Below are 24,092 nucleotides of genomic sequence, written 5' to 3'. Positions count from 1 at the left end.
GCCCAGGAAGTCAGGGTGGGGCAAGCATGGAGGAGAGGGAAGGCCTGATTCTCAGGCCTCCAGACTGGGTCTTGTCCCGGGGCCGGATGTCTGCTTTCCCTGATGGGGCTTAGAACTGGATCCTTCGCGGAACGGGGGTCTGGGGGAGCAGGCCAGATTCCTGCTGCGTGGAGTGGGTTGAGAGCTGGGTTGGGGGGGGCGGAGATGGCCCCACAGTGGGGGTCAGGGGATGGAAAATGGGAACACGTGAAATTCTGGAAGAGGGCAGGGGGCGGAAGTTGATGCCAGTGCCATTATTTCCTGCCTCAACTGGTTATTTCAACTCTCAGCCTCGTTTTCCTCATCTGTGACATGGGTACAGTAATACTAATAATACTGACAATATACTAATAGTGGTAGTCCTAATTCAGATACTTAACTCTAAATGAATAAGGTGGGGCGCCTGGGTGGCTCAGCCGGTTAAGCGTCTGCCTTCGGCTCCCGTCATGATCTCAGGGTCCTGGGATCGAGCCCCGCGTCGGGCTCCCTGCTCAGTGGAGAGTCTGCTTCTCTCACTGCCCCTCCCTCCTGCTCTGCTCTATCTCTCGCTCTCAAATAAATAAATAAATAAAGACGATCCCAGCGTCCTGGGATCGAGCCCCATATCGGGCTCCCTGCTCAGCGGAGAGCCTGCTTCTCCCTCTCCCACTGCTGTTCCCCCTGCTTATGTGCTCTCTCTCTCTGTCATATGAATAAATACAATCTTTAAAAAAATGAATAAGGTAATACTGTTACACTAACGCAGCCACACGTTCATTCCTTTCTTCATCAAACATTTATTGAACATCTATTATGAAACGGGAGGTCATAATAAAGAAAACAGACGCCTGCTGTTATCATGGAGCTTACTTTCCTGGTAGAGGCAGGCAGACCATAAAGAGAAAACCTACAAATGAAGTTGATAAATTTCAGACGGGTCGCTAAGTGCTTTGCAGGAAATAAAATAGAGTGGAGGTGATAAAGATGTGTGGGAGGAAGCTACTTTAAACAAGGTGATCAGACAAGGGCTCTGTGGGGAGGTGACATCTGGGCTGAGACCTGAGGACAGGAGTCATTTCAGTGCTGGAGGAAGAGGAAATGCGAGGCTGGAGGCAAGAACAAGCTCAGGTTGTTTGGAGAGCACACAGAAGGACCAGTGTGGCTGGAATAGCTGGAGGGAGTGGTAGGAAGGGAAATCAAAGAGGGCCCTTGAAGACTACGGGAGGAGTTTGGATTTTATTCTACAGGCAGTGAGAAGCCACTGGAGGGTTTTAAACAGAAGTGCAGTACCAGGGACTTAATGTTCACTATTATTATTACTATTATTATTATTACTTATTGTTGAGTTATTGAATCAGAGCGGAATGTGATTACTATACACCTGGGTCTCTTGGAAGGTTTGGGTGCTGGTAAAAAGTGAGGGACAGGGGACCAGGTGTCTGGGGTCCTGATATGGAATTGAGAAGTTGGAGGACTGAAATCCTAGGTTCTTGCAGGGGAAGGAAACTGGACGATGGGATTATCTTGATGGGGCCAGAGCTAGGGGGCAGGAGAGTGGTTGGTCATCTCAGCTCCCTGAAGGGGTGAGGGATAGGCAGTTCGGTGACTAGGCAGGTACTCAGGAGACCCAGAAATTGGGTACCAGTACAGCAGTCTACAGAGGCACATGGACTGGATTCAAACCCAAGCTGCTATACTCATTTGCTGTGATTTTGGACAAGTTACTAATAACCTCTCTATGCCTCAGTTTATCTGTAAAATAAGGATAATAATAGTAAATACATCATAGGGTAGTTCTTAGAGTGTCCAGTACATAGTATGTGCTAGTTATACCAGCACCGGGGCCCTGAATGGATTTAGTATTGGGGGACTCTAGTTCAAGGTCTCTAGGATTTGGGGAAGGGGAAAATTCTTGGGTCCACTGGGCCCTGAGGCTAGAGTTAGGAGTACAGAATTAGGGTCCTGGGGACAGAGACTGGGGGGTCTGAATTCAGAACCCCAAGGAAGTTAGAAAGTCTGGGTCACTGAGGGAAAAATTAGAGGCTGGAGGGGCATGTGCTTTTCATGGAGTGTAGGCAAAGGGGACCAGACCTGGCCCTGGAAGGAGTCTGGAAACCAGGGGCTAGGGAGATGGAAATGTGAATGAGGGGAAGTAGCAAACAGGAGGCTAGGACTCTAAATCAACTTCCTAGTGGAATCAGCGCCAGATTTGGGTACCCTGGGAATGCAGCGGGGGGAGGGGGGCGTAGGAGGAGGTCCCTCAAGCTAAGGACCCTGTGGAAGCGGGAGAATCAGGGAGTCCGAGGGCGGTAACGGGATCTCCCCCTCCTGGGCCTCCAAGGCTAAGAGCCGAGCTGAGCGCCCGCGGGCTGCTTCCTCCCACAGGAAACCGCAGGCTTCAGGCACACCCAGCCTGCAGGGAGCTGCACCCACTGCCCGCCCGCTCCGGGGAGGCCCACGTGGGCAGCAGCCTACAGCCGAGGAGGCGTGCCCTGCGGAGCGAGGGGGTGTGGCCATGCGGGGGCGGCACGAAGAGCTCGCGGCCCCGCCCACTCCCGCCTCTCAGTGCGCGGACCCAGCAGGCAAGAGGCTTCGCAGGAGGCCGTTGGCCGCGCATGCGTAGTGAGTCACTGCGGGGACCGGAGTTGGCGGTGAGCTCTCCTCCCTCTCACAACTCGCGGCATCGGCACGGTCTTCCTAATGAATCTTCAAAATAACGTGGTCTTAACTTAAGACACACATCTCTCGGGCCTCGTCCCGAAGGACCTCGGCCTAGCTCCAAAGCCTTCCAGACGTTTCTCTCCCAGCCCTGGTTCCATTGGGTCTTTCAGCTCCTGCCTCTCCCTCCCGAAAACATACAGCCCGCCCCTCAGCCCCTAGCTGCCCGTTAGCGCCTTCCAGCCCTCCTTCCAGCGCCCTCCCACCAGGCCCGCCCGGTGGCCTTCTAACCACGCCCCTCGCAGGTCCGTGATGCTCCGGGCGTTTGCAGGTACCCGTGCCCCGCCCCTCGACAGCCCCCCCATTGCCCCACCGCTCGCAAGGCCCGCAGCCCCGCCCTTTACGGATACTGGGGCCGGGTCCCTCTCCAGTCCCCGCAGCCCCTCCTTCCACAGGTACCGTGCTCCTTACAGGTCTCACGGCCCTCTCGAGCGCTGAAGCCCCGCCCCTCGTGGCCCTGCCAGCCCCGCCCCCCAAGGCACACCCGGTCCCTCCTCTCACAGGCCCCTCCCACCCCGCCCCTCGCAAGGCTCACAGCTCCGCCCCCGCAAGCTCTCCCAGCCCCGCCCCTCGCAGGGCTCCGGGCCCCCCAATCCTTCGGTACCCAGCCGCCGAGGTTTCCTCTGCTCTTCGGGCTGCCCCGGCCCCTCCTCCCCAGCCTCCCCTCCCACGGCGCCTGCTGGAGGCCTCGGTCCCACCCCGGCCGCTGTCCTCAGGCCTCATTGGCCCTTTATCTCCCCAGTAACCAGGCCACAACAGTGAGCTTGGAGGACCTGGGACAGGTCAGGCACTCCAGCAGGTAGGGACCGGGCCTCGCTCCCCACAGCCGGCCGGGGTTTCCCCCTCCTCCGTGTCTCCCTCCACAAACAGCCACGCCTCAGAAATGCTGAGAGCCTAGGGGGCCTGTCCCCGCGCGCGTGAGTCCGAGTGGAAACACGAGACAGAAAACAGGAGAGGTCGGAGGTCAGGAGGGGTGTGGAGAGAGGCCTGAGAGGGTCCCCCTCCAACCCATTGGAGGCCTTGAGACTCAAAGAGAGGCCAGAGCTGATTCCGGGGTCACCTTCCAATCCCTAGTCCCGCGCGGTTCATCCCCACCTTCCTTCCGGCCCTCTCCTGCTTGCTGTCTAAAGCGGTCCTGTGTCACCCCTACAGGAGCCCCTCCCGCTTTGGCCAAGATGCCGTTGGGACACTCTGCAGGGAGCACCCGCTCGGAGGATGGAAGCGAGGCCTTCCTGGAAGGAATGGGTAATTCATACAGTCTTGCTTTTTTCACTCATTCCTTTCCTCAGTTCCCCAAGTTCCAGGTACTGTGCTACAGCATACTGAGGACAGGGAGACCTTCCAGGAGGGCCCTCTAGCGAGGAACGCACATGCGTGGGAATGGAGGTGGAGCAGGGCGGAGGGATAGGCCAAGTCGGGGGAGTGGGGCAGTCCCGGAAGACTTCCTGCAGGAGGAGTAGTTCGAGTGGGGCTTGGAACTAACTCCTCCCAGGAGTTCCCAGTGGGAGCAGGCAGGGACGAGTGTTTCAGCAGAGAGAACAGCATGTGGCTAGAATTGGGTTTCTCAGCCTCCACATTGTTGGCACTTGGGGGCAGATCATGCTTAGTCATGGGGGCTGCCCTGGGCATTGTAGGATGCTTAGCAGCATCCCTGACCTCTGGCCATTACATGCCATGAGCACCTTCCCCTGCCCCATCCCCACATCGTGACAATCAAAAATGCCTCCAGACATTGCCAACTCTTTGTGCGGGGCAGAATCTCTGGTTGAGAGCCACTGGGCCGTGGGGGGTGGGGAGCTAGTGGACCAGACTCGAGAGGTGGGTAGGGTCAGATCGTTGGGGGCCTTGAACACCAGGCTGAGGAGCTGGGACATTGTCCTGGGGGCCCTGGAGCTCCAAGGGAGGCCTGTGAGCAGGGGAGAGGCAGGGTCAGCTCTGGGGGTAGAAAGACCCGCTGAGGCTGTAAGGAAGGGCGGAGAGGCTGGGGAGGAGGCTGGGGTGATGGTCCAGGCAGGACAGAAGGAAGCCTGAGACTAGAGGATGAGCTGAGAGTGAGGAAGGAGGATGGGACCGAGGACTGCTGGGTGATGGGGGCTGAAGTAGGGGAGGGAGTTGGAATGCTGTTCCCAGTTCTTGGCACCTATCCTCACCTTTCCCAAGTTCCAGATCGTATGTGGCAGGTCCCTGAGGAGCAGGAGGCCTGCCAGGAGCGCCCTCTAGTGGGAAAGTGTGTGCCCAAACCTGGGGCAGGAGTGATGGGAAAAATCCTGAGGTCAGCTTGGGGTACAGGAGTTGGAAGGGGTATAGGAGCCAAGATACAGAGCTGGAGGGCTGGCGGGGACTGCGTCTGCACTTCAGCTGCAGTTTGCGGGACCCTGAGGGAGCCAGAATTCCTAGGTCCTGGAGAGGAAGGGGCTGGGGCCTACTGGGTTCCTCCTGAGCCCCTTGGCTGGTCCTGCCTTCAGTGGATTGGGAGCTGAGCAGACTACAGCGGCAATGCAAAGTGATGGAGGGGGAGAGGCGGGCCTACAGCAAGGAAGTCCACCAGCGCATCAACAAGCAACTGTGAGCCCACTACTTGGTCCCGGAGCTGGGGAGGGGGCTCTTCGGGGGGCTGGGGGTCCGGCTCCTGGCTCCAAGGGGGGAGGGCCGGCCCCGAGTCTGGCCTTTAGTGATTCTGAGCTCTGCCACTTGCTGGCTTGCTTTCCCCCTCCCTGCCTGGGCAGTGAGGAGATCCAGCGCCTGGAGGGGTTGCGAGATAAACTTAAGGTGCAGATCAGCATCGCCCAGAGCCAGGTCAAGCGGCTGCGGGACAGTGAGAGGCTGGAGAACATGGGCCAGCTGCTCAAGTGCCGGCTCCAGGTACAGGCCGAGGTCAAGGAGCTCCAGGAGCAGACCAGAACCCTGGACAAGCAGGTGGGTTCTGAGACCAGACTCCGTGGATCCCACTTAGGGACAGGTATCGGAACTGCTTTGAGCCTTAGCTTCCTAGTCTGAAAAATGGGCTTATGGAAAGCATCCTCGGAGAGTTATGTTCAGGCTCTAGAGGGAATATGGGTGTTTCTTGCTTAGCACTGTCCCACACATCCCAAAAGGGGGTGGTGTGGTTAAAGGGGAAAGGTTCACCTCCTGGAATCAGCAAAGCCTGCATTAGAATCCTGGCCCCGCCGATCAGAGCTGTGTGACCGAGGGCAAGTCTTTACCTCTCTGGGCCCTAGTTTCTTCATCGGCAAAAAGAGGATGTTGGTAATGCAGCAGAGTCCACATAGGTTTCCAATGCCTTGACCTTGGCAACAATGTGACTTTTGTAGGTCAGTGTTCTTTCAGGTTTTTGTGACCATGACCTCCCGAGGCAGTTCATACACATGTGGTTATAAACACACACATACATCTCAAAGAAAAGTTTCACCAGGTAATACTGATTTTTTCTAGGTGGGATTCATTCTGCGATTTTCTATTCTAGTCTTCATTTTAAAAAGTTGCTTGCCTAGACCAAAGGATTTCTTGCACACTGTTGGATCACAAACAGGACTTTGAAGGTTACTTATATCGGTGATCTGTATCACTTTTCTATTTTTGCTGTAACAAATTACCACAAACTTGGTGGCTTAAAATATAATACAAACTAGGGGCGCCTGGGTGGCTCAGTCGGTTAAGCATCCGATTCTTGATTTCGGCTCAGGTCGTGATCTCAGGGTTGTAAGATCGAGGAGCTCGAGCCGTGGGTCAGGCTCTGCGCTCAGCACGGAGTCTGCTTGAGATCTTTTCTCTCTCTCTCTCCCTCTGCCTCTCCCCCCACTCGCTCATGTGCGCATGCTTTCTCTCAAATAAATAAATCTTAAGAAAAATAATACAAATGAATTATCTTACAGTGGCAGAGGATGGAAGCCCAAAATTGGTTTCACTGGGCTAAAGTCAGGGTGATAGCAGGGCTGCATTCCTTCCGAAGGCTTTGGAGGAGAATCTGTTTTCTGACTTCTTCAGCTTCTAGAAGTTGCCTGCATTGCTTGGTTCATGGCTTCTTTCCTTGTCTGCAAGGCCAGCAGTGGACAGCTGAGTCTCATGTGTATCGCTCCCACCTCTTCCTTCTCTGATTTGGACCCTCCTGCCCCCTTCTTTCACTCGTAAGGACCTTGGTGATTGCACTGGGCCCACCCAGGTAATTCAGGAGAATCTCCCCATCTCAAAATCCTTAACTTCATCACATTTGCAAGGTCCTTTTTTGCTATTCAGGTCATATATTCACAAGTTTCAGGGATTAGGATGTGGACATATCAGCGGGGGTTAGGGGGGTGGGCATTATTCTATCTACCACATAGTTGGGTTTTTTTTAAAGATTTATTTATTTATTTATTTATTTAAAAAAGATTTTATTTATTTATTTATTTGAGAGAGAGAGAGAGAGAAACAGCATGAGAGGGGATAGGGTCAGAGGGAGAAGCAGGCTCCCCGCTGAGCCAGGAGCCTGAAGTGGGACTCGATCCCAGGACTCCGGGATCATGACCCGAGCTGAAGGCAGTTGCTTAACCAACTGAGCCACCCAGGTGCCCAAGATTTATTTATTTTTTAAAGAGAGAGAAAGAGTGTCGGGGGAGGCTGGCAGAGGGAGGGGGAGAGAGAAACTTAAGCAGACTCCACACTGAGCGGGGAGCCTGATGCGGGGCTCGATCTCAAGACCCCGAGATCAGGACCTGAACTGAAACCAAGAGTCGGTCAGCTGCGCCACCCAGGCTCCCCTATCACATAGTTTCCTTACATTTGACTTTCAATCAGTTTGTTTGTTCAGCTCTCAGTAGCCCCCGAACTGCCTTTTGGAAGCTGAATTCTGATTCACACACACCACCCTTTTGGCTATTTCATGATAATGCAGTGGCTTCCTGGGTGTTGACTGCTTGAATTCGTTTTCCTCAGTCTCTCACGGAAACTCATCAGAGTCAGGCCCAAACAGGATGATTTTATTATCTTGACTCCGTGATTTGCTTTGCCCTAACAACCTTGATTATGGAGAACTGTAGATCCGATGGGGGATAGGCTCTCTAGAGTATAGCTCTGTGAAGTTCCCTGTAAGGTCAAGATAAGATGTAGTTATCTGGTGGCATTCATTCATCAAACAAATATTTACTGGAGTGCCCCCTAAGTGCCGGGCCCTGTTCTGGGTGTTGAGGACGCGGCAGTGAGCCAAACAGACAAGGACCCTGCTGTAATGTAGTTTACATTCTACTGGAGAGACAGATAATAAGCCAAATCAAAGCTGAAGAAAGAATTTATTCAGAATAAATCATCTAGAATCCACCACAGAGAGACAAAAAGATAGAAATATGGGAGGGTGGTTAAGAGACATTGCAGAGGGATGACGGGGTGGCTCAGTCGGTTAAGCGTCTGCCTTCAGCTCAGTCATGATCTCGGGGTCCTGGGATCAAGTCCCACATCGGGCTCCCTGCTCAGCAGTGAGCCTGCATCTCCCTCTGCCTGCCTCTCTCTCTCTCTGACAAATAAATAAATAAATAAAATCTTTAAAAAAAGAGAGAGACATTGCAGATACAGTGGAGTTAAATATATGTCTAATAAGAGTTTCAGAAGATGGGGCACCTGACTGGCTCAGTCGGTGGAGTGTGTGACTCGATCTCGGGTTGTGGGTTTGAGTGCCATATTGGGTGTGTAGAGATTGCTTAAAAAAATCAAATCTTTCTTTTTTTTTTTTTTTAAGATTTTATTTATTTATTTGACAGAGAGAGAGACAGCGAGAGAGGGAACACAGGAGCAAAGGGAAAGGGAGAAGCAGGCTTCCCGCCGAGCAGGGAACCTGATGTGGGGCTAGGTCCCAGGACCCTGGGATCATGACCTGAGCCAAAGGCAGATGCTTAATGACTGAGCCACCCAGGCACCCCAAATCTTTCATTTTTTAATAAAAAAATTTTAAAAAGTTTCAGAAGAACAGGAAGAGAATGGGACAGAGATAATGTGTAATAAGATAATATCTGAGAATTTTCCAGAACCAATGAAAGAATAAATCCATAGATTCAAAGATGCCTTAGAGTCCAAAACAGGATGAATAAAAAAAAAAAATCCACTTATATAGAAGATAGAGAAATTTCAGAATATAAAAGTAGCCAGAAAATAAGATATTACTTCCAAAGGAGCCATAATTAAACTGACAGCTGATTTTTTAAAAGAAATACTGGAAATCAGAAGATAGATTATAACTTCACTGTTCTAAGAGGGGAAAACTGTCAACTTAGAATCTTATACCCAGGGGCACCTGCGTGGCTCAGTCAGTAGAGCATCTACCTTCAGCTCAGGTCATGATCTCAGGGTCCTGGGATGGAGCTCCATGTTGGGCTCCCTGCTCAGCGGGGAGCCTGCTTCTCCCTCTCCCTCTGCCCCTCCCCCTGCTTGTCCTTTCTCTTGCTCTCTCTCGCTCTCAAATAAATAAATAAAATCTTTAAATTTATACCCAATAAAAATATCATCCATGAATGAGAGAGAATAGACATTTTCTGGCAAAAAAAAAAAAAAGGTAAACTTGACGTAGTTTTTCACAAACTGTATGTGTTAATGGACCAACTTTTAAAATTTCCAATCTACTACTGACTGCTACTTTTATTTTTAATTTTTTTTTTAAGATTTTATTTATTTATTTGACAGAGAGAGACACAGTGAGAGAGGAAATGCAAGCAGGGGGAGTGGGAGAGGGAGAAGCAGGCTTCCCGTGGAGCAGGGAGCCCGATGTGGGGCTCGATCCCAGGACCCTGGGATCATGACCTGAGCCGAAGGCAGATGCTTAACGACTGAGCCACCCAGGCGCCCCCTGACTGCTACTTTTATAAGGCTTGTGCTTTATGTGACTTGACACATACATTCAGCAGCACCCCAAAACACCATTTCTGATGCTTGCTTAAATGCTTACTCTCATTTTCTGAGCCTATCACATCAAAGACTGATGACAGACAGTCCTTGGACTTGTACCTGTTTATAGCACCGTTCTATGTAGAAATAAAAAAGTATTTGATAACATTCAGCATCCATTCATGCTAAAAACTCTTAGGAAACCAGGAATAAAAGGAAATTTCCTGAATTTGGCAAAGGGCAACTATAAGCCATCGACAGAAAAGATCATATTTGATAACAAAACATGGAAACGATTATCTTCGAGATCAGTAACAATATAAGGATGTCAGCTAGCACCACTTTGTATTTAACATTGTACTAGAGGTTCTATCTGGTGCCCTATAGCCAGGAAAAGGAAAAAAAAAAAAACAATGGAAACATTGGAGAGGAAGAAATGAAATTGTCATTGTTTGTAGATCATGTATTTGTGTACATGGAAGATCCAGAAGAATCTAGCACCAACTTATTGTAATTAATAGGTATTTTAACAATGTGGCTGGATACAGAATTAATATGCAAAGTTAATGATATTGCCCTGTATTAGCAATAACTATTATAAAATAAAAGAAGAAAATACACATTTATAATAGCCAAAAAGAAGTACCTATGAAGAAATCTAACAAAAGTGTGCGGGACCTCTATGGAGTAAATTGTAATCTTTTATTGAGGGATAGTAAAGAAGAGCTTAATAAATGTAGAGATCTATCCATAGATTGGAAGAGTTAGTGTCATAAAAAGTCAGATCTCCAAATTGATTTATAGATTCAATGTAATCCCAACCAAAGTACTGAAAGTTTTTCTTTTTTTTTGAATGGATGGAGTTGACAAGCAGATTCTAAGGTTTATATGGAAGTGCAATGGACAAGATGACTTAGACTGACTTAAAAGAAGAACAGTGTGAAAGGATTTGCTTTATCATTTATCAAGGTTTATTATAAAATTCTTGTAATTGATGCAGAGCTAATCAAATGGATCAATGGGACAGAAGAGAGAGCCCTGAAAGAGACCAATGCACATGTGGACACTTGACGTATGACTTCAAGAAATGGAAAAAGAGGACTCTAATAGTGGCGCTGTGAAAATTGGATATTCATATTGTAAGATGAAACCAGACCCTTACCTCACCTTGTACCCCCAAAACTAATTCTGGACGGACCAGAGATCTAAATGTGTGAAGGTGGGGAAGGATTTCTTAAATAAGTTATAGAAATCTCTACTTCTAAAGGAAAAGATTCGCTTCCCAGGACTTTAAGGTTATTTTCTGTTAAAAGAGTGTGCAAAGTCATGGAATGGAAAGTTATTTGCAACACATGTAGCTGACAAAGGACTAGTATCCAGAACATAGAAGGAACTCCTAGAAATTATTGAAGAGTCAGCCCGATTGTATTTATTTACTTATTTTTTTAAAAGATTTTATTTAAAAAAATAAAAAATGAAATATTTTATTTATTTGAGAGAGAAAGAGAGAGAATGAGTGGGAGGGAGGGGCAGAGGGAGAAGCAGAGGAAATCTGATGTGGGAGTCGACCCCAGGCCCCTGGGATCCTGACCTGAGCTGAAGGCAGACGCTTAACCGACTGAGCCACCCAGGTGCCTGCCCAATTTTAAAAAATAGTCAAAGGATTTGAGCTGACACATCACAAAATAAGAAATTCAGATGTCCAATAAACGTCGGAATTACTCATCACTCATTAGTAATCAGAGAGGGGCAAATGAAAATCACAATGAGAGTCCATTGAACACTCACCAAATGTTCAAAAATTAGTGTCCCCAAATACCAAGTGTTGGGGAGAGAAGGAGCAAGTGGGAACTCCTAATGAACTACCGTTGAGGGTATAAATTGTCACATGTATTCGGAAAAGTTTTTTTTCCCCCATTATCAATTAAATTTACAGATAGACATACCCTGTGATTTGGGGTCACCCCCACTTGGCATGGTCATCAGAAGCAGTCTTGAGTTCCACCTGACATCCATGCTCACAGGATGCGATAGGCTATATAACTTGGTACCACGTTCACTTTGTAGGATGATGGAGGGCAGGAAACCACAGCATCAAACACACCTTCCCTGAGCATCCAGGGACTGCTGCTCAGCACCTCCAGTTGGGAGATACCGCATGAGCGGCTGGGTGTTGCCCACTCTGGAATAGGGAGGCTTCATATACAAGAGGAGTCACTTCTCCAGCAGCTCAGGAGGATAGGGTCTAAGTCAAAGCCCCCACCAGGAGCATACTCAATTATAAGAAATTCCCCACAGGGGCGCCTGGGTGGCTCAGTCAGTTGAGCGTCCGGCTGTTGATCTCAGGTCTTGATCTCAGGGTCGTGAGTTCAAGCCCCTCGTTGGGTGTGAAGACAACTTAAAAAAAGAATACCTGGGCGCCTGGGTGGCTCAGTTGGTTAAGCGACTGCCTTTGGCTCAGGTCATGATCCCAGGGTCCTGGGATCGAGTCCTGCATCTGGCTACCTGCTCAGCGGGGAGCCTGCTTCTCCCTCTGCCTTTGCCTGCCATTCCTCCTGCTTGTGCTCTCTCTTTCTCTCTCTGTCAAATAAATAAATAAAATCTTTGGGCGCCTGGGTGGCTCAGTTGGTTAAGCGACTGCCTTCGGCTCAGGTCATGATCCTGGAGTCCCGGGATCGAGTCCCACATCGGGCTCCCTGCTCGGCGGGGAGCCTGCTTCTCCCTCTGACCCTCCCGCCTCTCATGTGCTCTCTGTCTCTCTCATTCTCTCTGTCTCAAATAAATAAATAAAATCTTTAAAAAAATAAATAAATAAATAAAATCTTTATTAAAAAAAAAAAGAAAACCCCACAGAGAAACCAGGTTTCTGTTTAGTGCTGGTCACGTAGGCCCTAGAGATCCATGAGCCCACTCTCAGTCCTTCTAGTCCAATGTAGTTCACCAATCAGGGGTCATTTTTATAATAAACACTCTTGCCTGGGAACGGAGCTGGCATTCCATATTTACCTTAACCCAGTATGTTTCCATGGAAACACCCTGTTGGAAGAGAGTAAGCCAAAGTCACCTTCTAATAGAACACAGGTTTAGATCTATTGTTAACTCTTCCTCCCGCCCAGCAAGTACACTTCTGAGCACATGCCCTGGAACCAGGATTCTTGTAAAGGAATGTTGAAAGAAGCATTAGTCACATTAGCCAGCTCCAAACTGGAAGAAACCCAAATGTCCATCAGTATTTGAATGAATAAATTGTGGTGTATTTATATCATGAAGTAGTATACAGTGATGAAAAATGAATGCAACACAATTACACACAGCCACAAGGAAGGAAGCAAGACATAAAACATACAGGTAACATGATTCCATTTACATAAAATTCAAAATCAGGCCAAAGTAAACTTTTGCTTAGGGGTACATACATGGGTGATAAAACTATTAAGTAAAAAAAAAAAAAAATGAATTTCACTTGAGGAAGTATGGTAGACAGAATGATGGTCCCCCCACCCCCACCAAGATGTCCACACTGTAATCTCGGGAACCCTTGAGTATGTTACTTTACATGGCAAAAGAGACTCTGCCGATGTGATTAAAGATTTTGAGATGGGGAGGTTACCTTGGATTGTCCCGGTGGGCCCAATATCATCACAAGGGTCCTTATAAGGGAGAGCTAGGAGTGTCAGAATCAGAGAAGATGATGTGATGATAGGGAAGATGTGAAGAAGAGAAGCAGAGGTTGGAGTGGCCACGAGCTAAGGAATACATAAATCAAGGAATCCAGCTTCTAGAAATTGGAATTCATTCCAGTGGAATGAATTCTCCCCTGGAGCTTCCAGAAGGAATGCAGTGAGAGTGTCCCCTGCCCCCCGCCCCACCCCAACCTCCTTCCTGGGGACCCCACTCAGCATGTCTAGCATCCAGCTGCTAGAGTTTTGCACTGTCTGTGAGCATCTGTGCTTTATCTCGGTTTATTTTTTTTATTTTTATTTTTTAAAGATTTTATTTATTTATTTGAGAGAGTGCGAGAGAAAGAGCGAGAGAGAGTGAGCAAGGTGAGGAGCAGAGGGAGAAGGAGACTCCCTACCGAGCAGGGAGCCGGATGTGGGGCTCGATCCCGGGACTCCGGGATCACGACCTGAGCCGAAGGCAGCCACCCAACTGGCTGAGCCACCCAGGTGCCCCTCGGGTTTATTTTGTGCATGTGTCAGCAAGGTGTGTCCTAAGGTATCAGAAAAACCTAAGAGAGGTTATTTTTGGGCTAGGGGAATGCTATACATTTTTTTCCATATGAATTAATGGTAATTCCTTCTTCACTTTATGCCTGTTTGGCTTATGAAGGGTCTCATAGGAATGCTCTACTTTCAGATAATGGGGAAACCTATACTCTCGTCTTGGCTGTAGTGAACATATCCCAAGGTGACCCCGTGTACTACCCACCCTTCAGTGGGGGCAGAACCTGTGACTTGCTTCTGGCCCCTAGTAGACTGAAGAGAGGTGCTCTCTGGCTGGCCGTCAAGATACAAGCTGCCATGCCACGTAAAGGGCCACCTGGCAGGGGACCACGCGATGAGTCCAAGATGAGACCGCAGCCCTGCAGCTCTGGGAGACCCCACGCAGAGGATCCAGCTGAGCTGTGCTGGACTCCTGACCCATGGAAACTTCGAGATCATAGATGGGTATTGTTTTAAGCCACCAAGTTGGGGGTAGTTGGTTTTGCAGAAAGAGAAAGACGAATACAGTGGTTAATTCCAAGCTACCAACAATTTAACTCATATAATTCCTGAAAATGGAACAATCAGCTAGCTTTCAAGAGCTGTTCTGGGGTCCAGTCTTGTTCTGCCAACAGATCTACTTGAAATAAACCAGTGTTTTCATCCTAACAACCTAGAGACCATTTGGGGGAAGAAAAAAAAAAAACATATATATATATATATATATAAACTATTTCATTCTCCAAAACTACAGTTACTTACCTGTGGGATGTTTGTGCCTTTCGGTCTTGGAGTCAGATTGGACTTACCACTCTGACTCCATGCTGATTTCTGTGCAGTACTTGCTTTTCTTTCTTTCTTCTTTTTTAATTGAAAATTTTACTGGGATAATTGTAGCTTCACATGCAATTGGAAAAAGTAATACAGAGAGATTCTTTGTACCCTTTGGCAGTTTCCCCCACTGGTAACATTTTTGGATGTTTGGTTTTGTATCACGGCAATGGCCAAAAACGCGGTTTCACAAAGATGTGACTCATTGAAAGGAACATGGCGCCGCCTTGTGTTGAACCTGTGAACTGCCTTGAGTTGGTAGCTCACGCAGTGTCTGATCCACGTCGACGTTTCTCCCTCAAGACTTAATATCCCCGTGGTGCTCCCTTTGAGTTTGCAGCGGTGCTCTGGGGTGCCCAGGTGCATGCATTAGTTTTCTAGGGGATGCTGTAACTAAGTACCACAAACTTTGGGTGGCTGAAATGACAGGAATTTATTGTCCCACAGCTTTGGAGGCTGGGAGTCCAAGACAAAAGTGCTGGCAGGGTGGCGTTCTCCCTGTATGCCCGTCTGTGTCCAAATCTCCCCTTTGCAGAAGGACACTGGTCATATTGGAGCAGAGTCCACCCTAATGACCTCATCTTAACTTGATTATCTCTGTAAAGACCCTGTCTCCAGATAAGGCCACATTCTGAGGTACTGGGGATTAGCACTTAAACATAAGAATTTGCAGTGACAGGGGTGTGGGGGGTGGACAGGACATAATCCAGCCCATAACAGCACACAAATTGGGAAACACAATTTTTTTTTTTAAGTTGGTGCCACACCCAGCATAGAGCCCATCATGGGGCTTGAACTCACAACCCTGAGATCAAGACTTGAGCTGAGATCAAGAGTCGGACACTTAACCAACTGAGCCACACAGGTGCCCCGGGAAACACAGTCTTAAGCAATGCATGTATTCATTTGATCTGTATGTTTTATTGAGAACCTACTCTGTAGGTTTTTGTCAAAAAAGACAAAAATCTGCCCTTGTGGAGCTTCCAATTTATTTGGAGAGATGGCATGCCCCAAATAAAGATGAACACAGAAATGAGGACGGGTTGGCAGTGGTTTCACGCATAACAAGACACAGGGATTCTAATGGCGCCCGAGCTCATTCTCACCATCTCTCAGTCTCTTGTCTCCACTTTGTCTACTGGCCTCATCCTCCCAGGAACCCCGTGTGCTGGGGACTGTGACAGCACAAGTCCCGGAGTCCCATCCATCCAGCTCATGCATTTCCCCCAAAATACCGGGAAGGGATTCAGGCTGGCTCAGCTTGGGTCGATCAACCGGTCCATCCCTAGGACAATCACCGTGATTGTCGGGACCCGGGTCATGTGGCTGGCAAGGTGCCTTGTTGTGTTTGGAAGCCAGAACCACATGGGAGGTTGGGCATTGTTAGCAGAAGAGGCAGAAGAAGAAGGGCATCATTAGAACAGATGGCTGGGGCCACAAGGATGGCAGATGGCAGCTACGCTCAGCCACTCACCCTCTCTTGGTGCCTCAGTCTCTCCCACATTCGGCCAACAAATAGATTATCTTCCTCTTTCATCCAGATCCAGGAGTGGGAGACCCGGATCTTTGCCCATAGTAAGGATGTCAGGGCCCCAGGACTCATCCTGGATCAGAAAGTCAAGATCCGGCAAAGGATCAAGATCCTAGAAGACCAGTTGGACAGGGTGAGAATCATCCTCTTGGCTCTTTCCAGACCTGATCTCTGGGCTTTTGGGGGAAAACTGATCACGGGGTCAAGTTCCAGAAACGATGGACCAGATTCCTGGAGGGAGGCAGGCCTGAAACACTGCGCTCCCACAGAAGGATCAGGAGACCCGATCCTGGATGGATGGAGGGTTCCCAAGGAAAGGAGACTGATGCCTGGGTCCTTAGGGTGGTTGGGCAATGCTCTCAGGGTCCCCAAATTGGGAACGGGCTCCACCTCTGACAAGTGTCCACTCCTTGGCTGAGTGTGGAAGAGGGAGGCAGGCCAGGCCTCAGACGGACTTTTGCACACCCCTCACCCCCCGCCAGGTCACGTGTCGCTTTGACATCCAGCTGGTGCGGAATGCGGCGCTGAGGGAGGAACTGGATCTCCTGCGCATTGAGAGGAGCCGCTACCTGAACATGGACCACAAGCTGCAGAAGGTCAGTGGCCCTAAAACCCGGGACCCCTTGGCCCAGCCGGGGTAGAGGAGAGGATTCAAGAGTTACCCCACCAACCCCAACACCGTGGTCTCAAGTACGGAATCAGCCAGAGTCAGATGCCTCTAACAAAGAAAGCAGCCTCGTTCAGACTTGCAGAAGCCAGAGATGTCATTTTGAATATCATCAGCCAGGGCAATCAATGAGCCAGCAAAACCACTTATATTCTGTGGGTATCTCTGTAACCTTTGCTGTCCCGTGAGGACCCTTCCTTTCTCCTCCACCTTCCCTTCCCTGAGAGAATAGTACAAAGAACTCTAGCCTTCACCAAGATTGATCATTTGCCATATTTGCACACACACACTCTCTAATTATTATTTTTACTGAAAATAAGTTATTGTTATGATTGCTGAACTGTTTGAGAGCACGTGGCAGACATTATGCCCCTAAGAACTTCAGTGTGTATGTCCTAAGTTTAAGACCATTTTCTTGGGCGCCTGGGTGGCTCAGATGGTTAAGCGTCTGCCTTCGGCTCAGGTCATGATCTCAGGGTCCTGGGATCGAGCCCCGCATCGGGCTCCCTGCTCCTTGGGAGCCTGCTTCTCCCTCTGCCTCTCTGTCTCTCATGAATAAATAAATAAAATCTTAAAAAAAAAAAAAAGAAAAAAAAAGACCATTTTCTTGCAGAAACACAGGGCAGTTATCCAAGTCAGGAATTTCAGTGTTATTACAATTCTAAATAGTCCCTGTCTAAAGTTCTCCAATGGTCCCAATGACGTCCTTTATAGCTAATTTGATTTTCCTGCTCCAGGCTCCCAGCCAGGGACCCACACTGCATGTGGTTGTCCAAAGCTCTGTTTTTGGAACCATTCTTCAGCCCTGCTTTGTCGTCATGACTTTGGCATTTTGGAAGCCAGTCATGTGGTACAAAAGCCCCTCGACGTGGGTCTGTCTGATCTTTCTTCACGATGAGATTCGTGCTGCGCATTTTGGGTGGAATATCTCAGAGGTGATGTTGTGTCCTGGGTGCGCATTCGGTAGGAGGTACAGGATGGAAGTTGGTCCCTTAACTGGTGATGTTGATGTTGGTCCCTTGGTCAGCCATGTGTCTCCAGTGTTTTCCCTTTGTGGGAAGTAAGTGGAGCTCCTCGGAGACCACGTAAATATCCTGTTCCCTGGCACATTTCCACTCGGTTGTTTGGGCATCCATTAACGGTTCTTGCCCGGATGATGATTACCGTCATAACGGCTGCTGAATGGTGATCTTTTATCTACCTCTCTCGTTCCTCCTACGAGAGAGGAATGTTGTAAGAGAGCGTTTTACTTAAGGAAGAGCTTCTCATTCTTCCCCGTGTACTTGTGTGTTATCAGTAAGCATTCGTGGATTCTCACTTTGCTCCATGGCCATCATCATTCATTATGATGTTCAACTTGTCCCAGAGAAGGGAGACAAGTTAGTGGGAGCTAGTGGGAGCCCTTCAAGCTGGCTTCTGTGAGCTTTTGATGTGCCCTTGGTTGTTGGTTATTTTTTTTTTTAAGATTATTTATTTGAGAGTGAGAGAGAGAGAGCACGAGTGGGGGGAGGGGCAGAGGCAGAGGGAGAAGCAGGCTCCCCGCTGAGCAGGGACCCCCCCCCCCTGACTCGGGGGCTCGATCCCAGGACCCTGGACTCGATCCCAGGACCCCGGGATCATGACGTGAGCCAGAAGCCAGACTCTTCACCGACTGAGCCACCCAGGCGTCCCCTGCATATGTAAACCTTAAAGAGGGGTTCCCAAACCAAAACTACTCCAAAAGGTATTCCAGAGAAACACCATTTCCTCTCCGTCTCTTCCAGTTCGTTCCCTGTATGTGTGTGCACGTGTGTGTGTGTGTTCATATACATATGTATATGAATGGCTGTATGTGTAACACACTTTATATGTGTGCATATATGTATATTGGATATAAATATATACACGTTATATTTGTGTGTAAATATATATGTAATTTCCTCCCTCTTCCTCCCGAAAAGAGCCCTTTTTACCCATAATACTGCAAAGACATTTCTTTGGAACTAGAAAACAGGTTCGTGTGGTCACCATTATGAAATTCAGGCAAATTGCTGAACAAGACCACAAAGTTAGGTCGGTGCTCTTCAGAATGTTCTGGGCTGAGGGTTCCGCTGGAATAAGCCCTCTAAGGTGGCGTTCCAGCTCATCAGTTTGGCATTCCCTGTACTCGGTACCCCTTTAAGATCCCTTTCCCCCGCGGCCACTAATGAGGAAGGTCCACACATCTGGATGGCGCAGGAGTCCCCTGTTCTTGTAGGGGAGCTGCCGGGCCTAAGGGAAAGCCCTACAGTGAGGAGCTGTAGGAAGGACATTGGTTTTGTTCTCCCACAGGAAATCGAGCTTCTGCGACACATGGTCAGCTCCCTAATGGTCTCCTCGGCAGCTGCCTACACTGTCAGGTAGGGACCCTCCTGGGGCCGCACAGAGCTCAGGCAGTACGCACCTTGCCCTAAGGCTTTGGCGGGAGGGGTCAGAACTCTAGAAATAGATTCTCATAACCTATTATTTTTTTTTATGGGGTGCCCCTTTCCCTCCTCCACTGACTTCTCAGTTCCTTGGGCAAGACCCCACTTGTTGAGTGTATGGATTAACCTCTTTGGCCCCAGTCTGTTAATAGCACATAGCACATGGGGTGTGGAGAGAATGAATCAAGATGGTGCATGCGGCCCCTCAGGTGGCAGGGGCCAGGGGGCTGGGGAAGCATTGGGGCCTGAGGGTAATTAGATTGCTACTTATCAGTATTGGCTGAAAGGGACAGAGATCCTATTGGGCCACCTTCAGACGGAGTCATGTGTGTGGAATCCGGAAGCCCATCTCTGTCCCCGGGGCTGGCTTTCTTTTCTTTTTCCTTCCTTCCTTCCTTCCTTCCTTCCTTCCTTCCTTCCTTCCTTCCTTCCTTTCTTCCTTCCTTCCTTCCTTCCTTCTTTCTTTCTTTCTTTCTTTTTTTTTTATTTATTTTGTTCTTTCTTTCTTTCTTTCTTTCTTTCTTTCTTTCTTTCTTTGCTAAGACACACATAACAAAATTTACCACGTTGAAATGTACAGTTCAGTGGCATTTAGGACACTGGCTTCTGGGTCCAAAATGCTCCCATCACCCCAAAAGGAAGCCAGTACCCAATATACAGTCACTCTGTCTTCCCCAGTTCCCTGGAAACCACTGGTTTCCTTCCTGTGTCTACCGACTTCCCTGTTCCAGGCATCTCATGGCAGCGATTCGTGGATTCAGCGATTCGCTGAATGTAGCAGTTTCGGGGTTCACCCATGTTGTAGCCCAGATCAGTATTTCCTTCCTTCTTGGGGCTGACTCTGCAGTTTCTCGCCTTTGGTCTGCCACGACCCCTTCAGAGCCCCCACTGCGTCTCACGGCTTCTGCTCATGCATGGCTTCCAGGGAACTTGACCTTCAGAACATGACCTTCTGTGGCTTCTCTCCGCGCGTCCTTCTAGCTGCAGCTCCCTGCTCTTGCATTCTTAGCCCTTGTCAATTCGGTTTCTGAGAGAGAGAATCCGAGTGGCCCGGCTCCTCTCTTCTGCCAAGTGCCACATGTGGTGGGAGCCTCTGCCGATGGCGGTGGGCGGTGCAGCTGGGTACAAGGACAGGGTGGTCTCAGCTAGAAGGCCCTGAGCGGCTAGCCCGCCGACACTCCCGGTCAGACCAGCGAGGGTCTCCAGCGCCTCCTTGTTGGATGACCGGGGCAGGTCGCATCCCCTCTCTGAGTCTGTTTCCTCCACTGTGACATGACCATAATAACGGCAGGGCCTGGCTCTCAGCAAGTCAGGGCCCCTCTTCCCTGCCTCCCGGTTGGCATGGAGCCCAAGGCACAGAAAGAGATGTGAGTCCTAATCCCTGAAGGGCAGCCACCAGCACCTGGAGGTGTCACTGGGGCTTGTGGGCACCAGAGGAGGCTTCCCACCCAGGAGGACTGATGTGCATTGGTCTTTTTTTTTTTTTTTTTTTTTTAAGATTTTATTTATTTGCGAGAGAGAGAATGAGAGACAGAGAGCATGAGAGGGAGGAGGGTCAGAGGGAGAAGCAGACTCCCCGCTGAGCAGGGAGCCCGACGCGGGACTTGATCCCGGGACTCCAGGATCACGACCTGAGCCGAAGGCAGTCGCTCAACCAACTGAGCCACCCAGGCGCCCCAATAGGTCTTCTGGTTTTGTTTTTGTTTTTTTTTTTTTTAAAGATTTTATTTATTTATTTGAGAGAGAGAATGAGAGAGAGAGAGCATGAGAGGGGGGAGGGTCAGAGGGAGAAGCAGACTCCCCGCCGAGCAGGGAGCCCGATGCGGGACTCGATCCAGGGACTCCAGGATCATGACCTGAGCTGAAGGCAGTCGCTTAACCAACTGATCCACCCAGGCGCCCTGATGTGCATTGGTCTTAAAGGAATCTGAACAGAGCAAGAAGCTGGTGCTCTGGGTGGAGGCAAAGCTGTGAAGGTGGGAACTAGAATGGTCCATGGGCAGGGACCTGAGAACACTGGCCTGCTAGTCTCCTGATATGATGACCCTCTGACCTTTGACCCTGTGACCTGGGAAGTAGGTTTGGGACCCTCGGAATTTGCAGTGCGGAGCGCTGTGTTCAAAAGCTTAAAAGCCACATTTTCCCACGGGCAGGCCTGAAGGGGCTCAGGGCCGGAGGCTTCTAGAGCGTCCACGATACCTCAAAAGGGTGTGCACGTTAGTGTTGGTGATGTCATCCGTCTGTCCAACATGAGGCCCTGAAGGGTTCAAGCCTCTTATATTTCCAACCACACGACCCCCAAACTCCAGCACCATTACCTTATCACCTGGGTCTGCCCCTTCCGGGCCTGAGTATAATCTCTGACTGTACCCTCCTCACTATCCCGCCTCCTGGTCCATGGCTCACGCGGTCATGCCCAGGCCGCCCGGACGCCCCTGTGCGTGCCCTGCAGCAATGCCCCATCAGTCCCTTCCATGGCCCAGCACACCCCCCAGGCCCCCGATTCAATCCCCCCCCCCCCCCCGCAACCTGGCTCACCTCTAGGAACCTAGAAAGTTTTCTGCCTTTTGTGACCTCGGGGAAACTGCAACCTGATTCTGCCCCCGCCCTGGGACCCCAGGCTGACCCCGATCCCCCAGTCTCCCTGACCCCTGGGCTCACTTACCCACGCCCACCCCACCCCAGGGAGGAGGCAAAGAGCAAGATAGGCTTGCTGCGGGAGAGGGCGGAGAAGGAGGTGGCCCAGAACGACTCGGAGGTGCAGATCCTGCAGCGGCAGATCGCGCACCTGGAGCAGCTACACCGCTTCCTCAAGCTCAAGAACAACGATCGGCTGCCCGACCCCGCGGTCGTCGAGAAGCGCGAGAGACGCGGTGAGGCCGGGGCCAGGCCGCCAGGCCCGCGGGGCTCGGGGTCTCCCGGGGCGGGGCGGGCGGGGCGCGCGCGGCCTTCGCTCAGCCCACCCAGGTCCTGCTGCGCCCCTGGCCGCCGCGGACGCCGACCTCAGCGCCCCTCCTCCTCCCCCAGCCCGCGAGGTGGCCGAGGGCCTCCGGAAGACTTCCCAGGAGAAGCTGGTGATGCGCTGTGAGGACGCCATGAACAAACTGTCCCAGCTGACCGGGGAACGCGACCCGGACATGCTGGTGGAGAAGTACCTGGAGAGTGAGTACGGGGCCGCGCCGACGGGGCGGAGGGAGGAGGCCCAGGCGCGGGACCCCCGCACCCCCCCCCGCAATCAGGCGCAGGCTGAGCTCCGTCCCGGTAACCGAGGGCCTCCTGGGGGGCCCTGGGGACCCCGGCACCTGCGCTGGAGACTCGGGGCGTCAGGCGCGCCCTCCTCGCCCCTCTTCGGCCGCCCAGCCTCTGCCCCTCTTGCCCTGTCCCCAGTCTCTCTCCCTCCCCGTCTCGGGCCTTCTGAGCCCTTCGTTCTGTGTGTGTGTGTCTCCCTCTGGCCTGCATCTCTCAGTCCCCTCAGTGTGTCTTTATGTCCGTTTGTTTCTGGGTGTGTCTGTCTCCCTGCCCCCCCCCCCCAATTACGGGCCTCCCGGTCTCTCTCCACATCTCCCCTCAACCTCTGTGTCTCTCCCTCCGGGTACTTGTTGCTGTCCTCTCCCGGGTCCTGGGCTCTCTCCCTACCTCTGCTGTTTTCTCGCCCTCTCTTCTCTCTTCCTCTGTGTCTCTGCGTCTCGCAGCATTTCTGGGCCTCTCTTGACTTTGCCGCCGTCTCTTTCTCTTACTCTGACTTGCTCCGATGTCCTCTGTGACCCCCCTGGCTTTCTGTGCCTCTCCCTCTCCGTCTCTCTTTGCCTCTGCGGGCTTGTGTCTGTGTTGTCTTTCTCGACATCTGTCTTTCCCTGTCCCGTGTGTCCGTCTGTCTCCGGCTCTCCGGACCCGCCTCTCCCGCCTCTCTCCAGTGGAGGAGCGCAACTTCGCGGAGTTCACCTTCATCAACGAGCAGAACTCGGAGCTGGAGCATCTGCAGGAGGAGATCAAGGAGGCGCGTGAGGCCCCCTCCCCGCTCCGCTCCCCCCTCCGCCATCTCCTCTGCGTGCGCCCCCCCCCCCCGAGCTGCCCCCGGCAATGGGCGCCTGCCCCGCCCTGCAGATGCAGGAGGCCTTGGCGAGCACGCGCACCAGCGAGGATGACGTGCGCGCGCAGCAAGAGCAGCGGCGGAGGGACTTGCAGCAGCGAGCGGACGGGGTGCACGCCGAGGCCCTCCGGGTCGAGGCCAGCTTCCAGGACCTTCGGGGCCAGCTGGAGAAGCTCAAGGCGGGTGAGCGCCTGGCCCAGCTTTTTCATGTGGGAGGATGCGGTGAGCCACCCGGAGGGCCCAGCCTGGGGCCGGCCACGGGCAGACATTCCACAGCGTCTTTGTGCCCTGGCTTGTCTGTCCATCCCGTATCCTTCCTGCCATCCTTCCTGCCATCCTTCCTGCCATCCATCCGGCCATCCTTCCTGCCATCCATCCGGCCATCCTTCCTGCCATCCATCCGGCCATCCTTCCTGCCATCCTTCCTGCCATCCACCTTGCCATCCACCCTGCCATCCACCCTGCCAGCCACCTTGCCATCCACCCTGCCATCCATCCTGCCATCCATCCTGCCATCCTTCCTGCCATCCTTCCTGCCATCCACCCTGCCATCCATCCTGCCATCCACCCTGCCATCCATCCTGCCATCCACCCTGCCATCCACCCTGCCATCCATCCTGCCATCCTTCCTGCCATCCATCCTGCCATCCTTCCTGCCATCCATCCTGCCATCCACCCTGCCACCCACCTTGCCATCCTTCCTGCCATCCTTCCTGCCATCCATCCTGCCATCCTTCCTGCC

At 51.2% G+C, this 24,092-nt stretch overlaps 1 protein-coding gene across 1 annotated transcript in view; it reads left to right on the top strand.

The window, feature by feature from the left end:
- Nucleotides 1-3,331: 3,331 nt before the first annotated feature.
- CCDC114 (coiled-coil domain containing 114) overlaps nt 3,332-24,092 on the top strand; it is a 24,442-nt gene continuing 3,681 nt past the window's right edge. The window contains exons 1-11 of the mRNA XM_034986899.1: nt 3,332-3,535; nt 3,889-3,981; nt 5,202-5,301; nt 5,463-5,652; nt 16,160-16,282; nt 16,632-16,745; nt 19,127-19,194; nt 21,946-22,133; nt 22,288-22,422; nt 23,175-23,257; nt 23,365-23,533. Of these exons, the coding sequence (XP_034842790.1) occupies nt 3,912-3,981; nt 5,202-5,301; nt 5,463-5,652; nt 16,160-16,282; nt 16,632-16,745; nt 19,127-19,194; nt 21,946-22,133; nt 22,288-22,422; nt 23,175-23,257; nt 23,365-23,533 (1,240 nt within the window). The 5' untranslated portion in view covers nt 3,332-3,535; nt 3,889-3,911. The remainder of the gene's footprint in view (nt 3,536-3,888; nt 3,982-5,201; nt 5,302-5,462; nt 5,653-16,159; nt 16,283-16,631; nt 16,746-19,126; nt 19,195-21,945; nt 22,134-22,287; nt 22,423-23,174; nt 23,258-23,364; nt 23,534-24,092) is intronic.

Source organism: Mirounga leonina, unplaced genomic scaffold (genome assembly GCF_011800145.1).
Source record: "Mirounga leonina isolate KUSES-001 unplaced genomic scaffold, KU_Mleo_1.0 Mir_376, whole genome shotgun sequence".
Lineage (NCBI taxonomy): Eukaryota > Metazoa > Chordata > Mammalia > Carnivora > Phocidae > Mirounga > Mirounga leonina.
The sequence above is the reverse complement of the archived record's forward strand: the minus strand, read 5'-3'. Positions and strand labels throughout refer to the sequence as shown.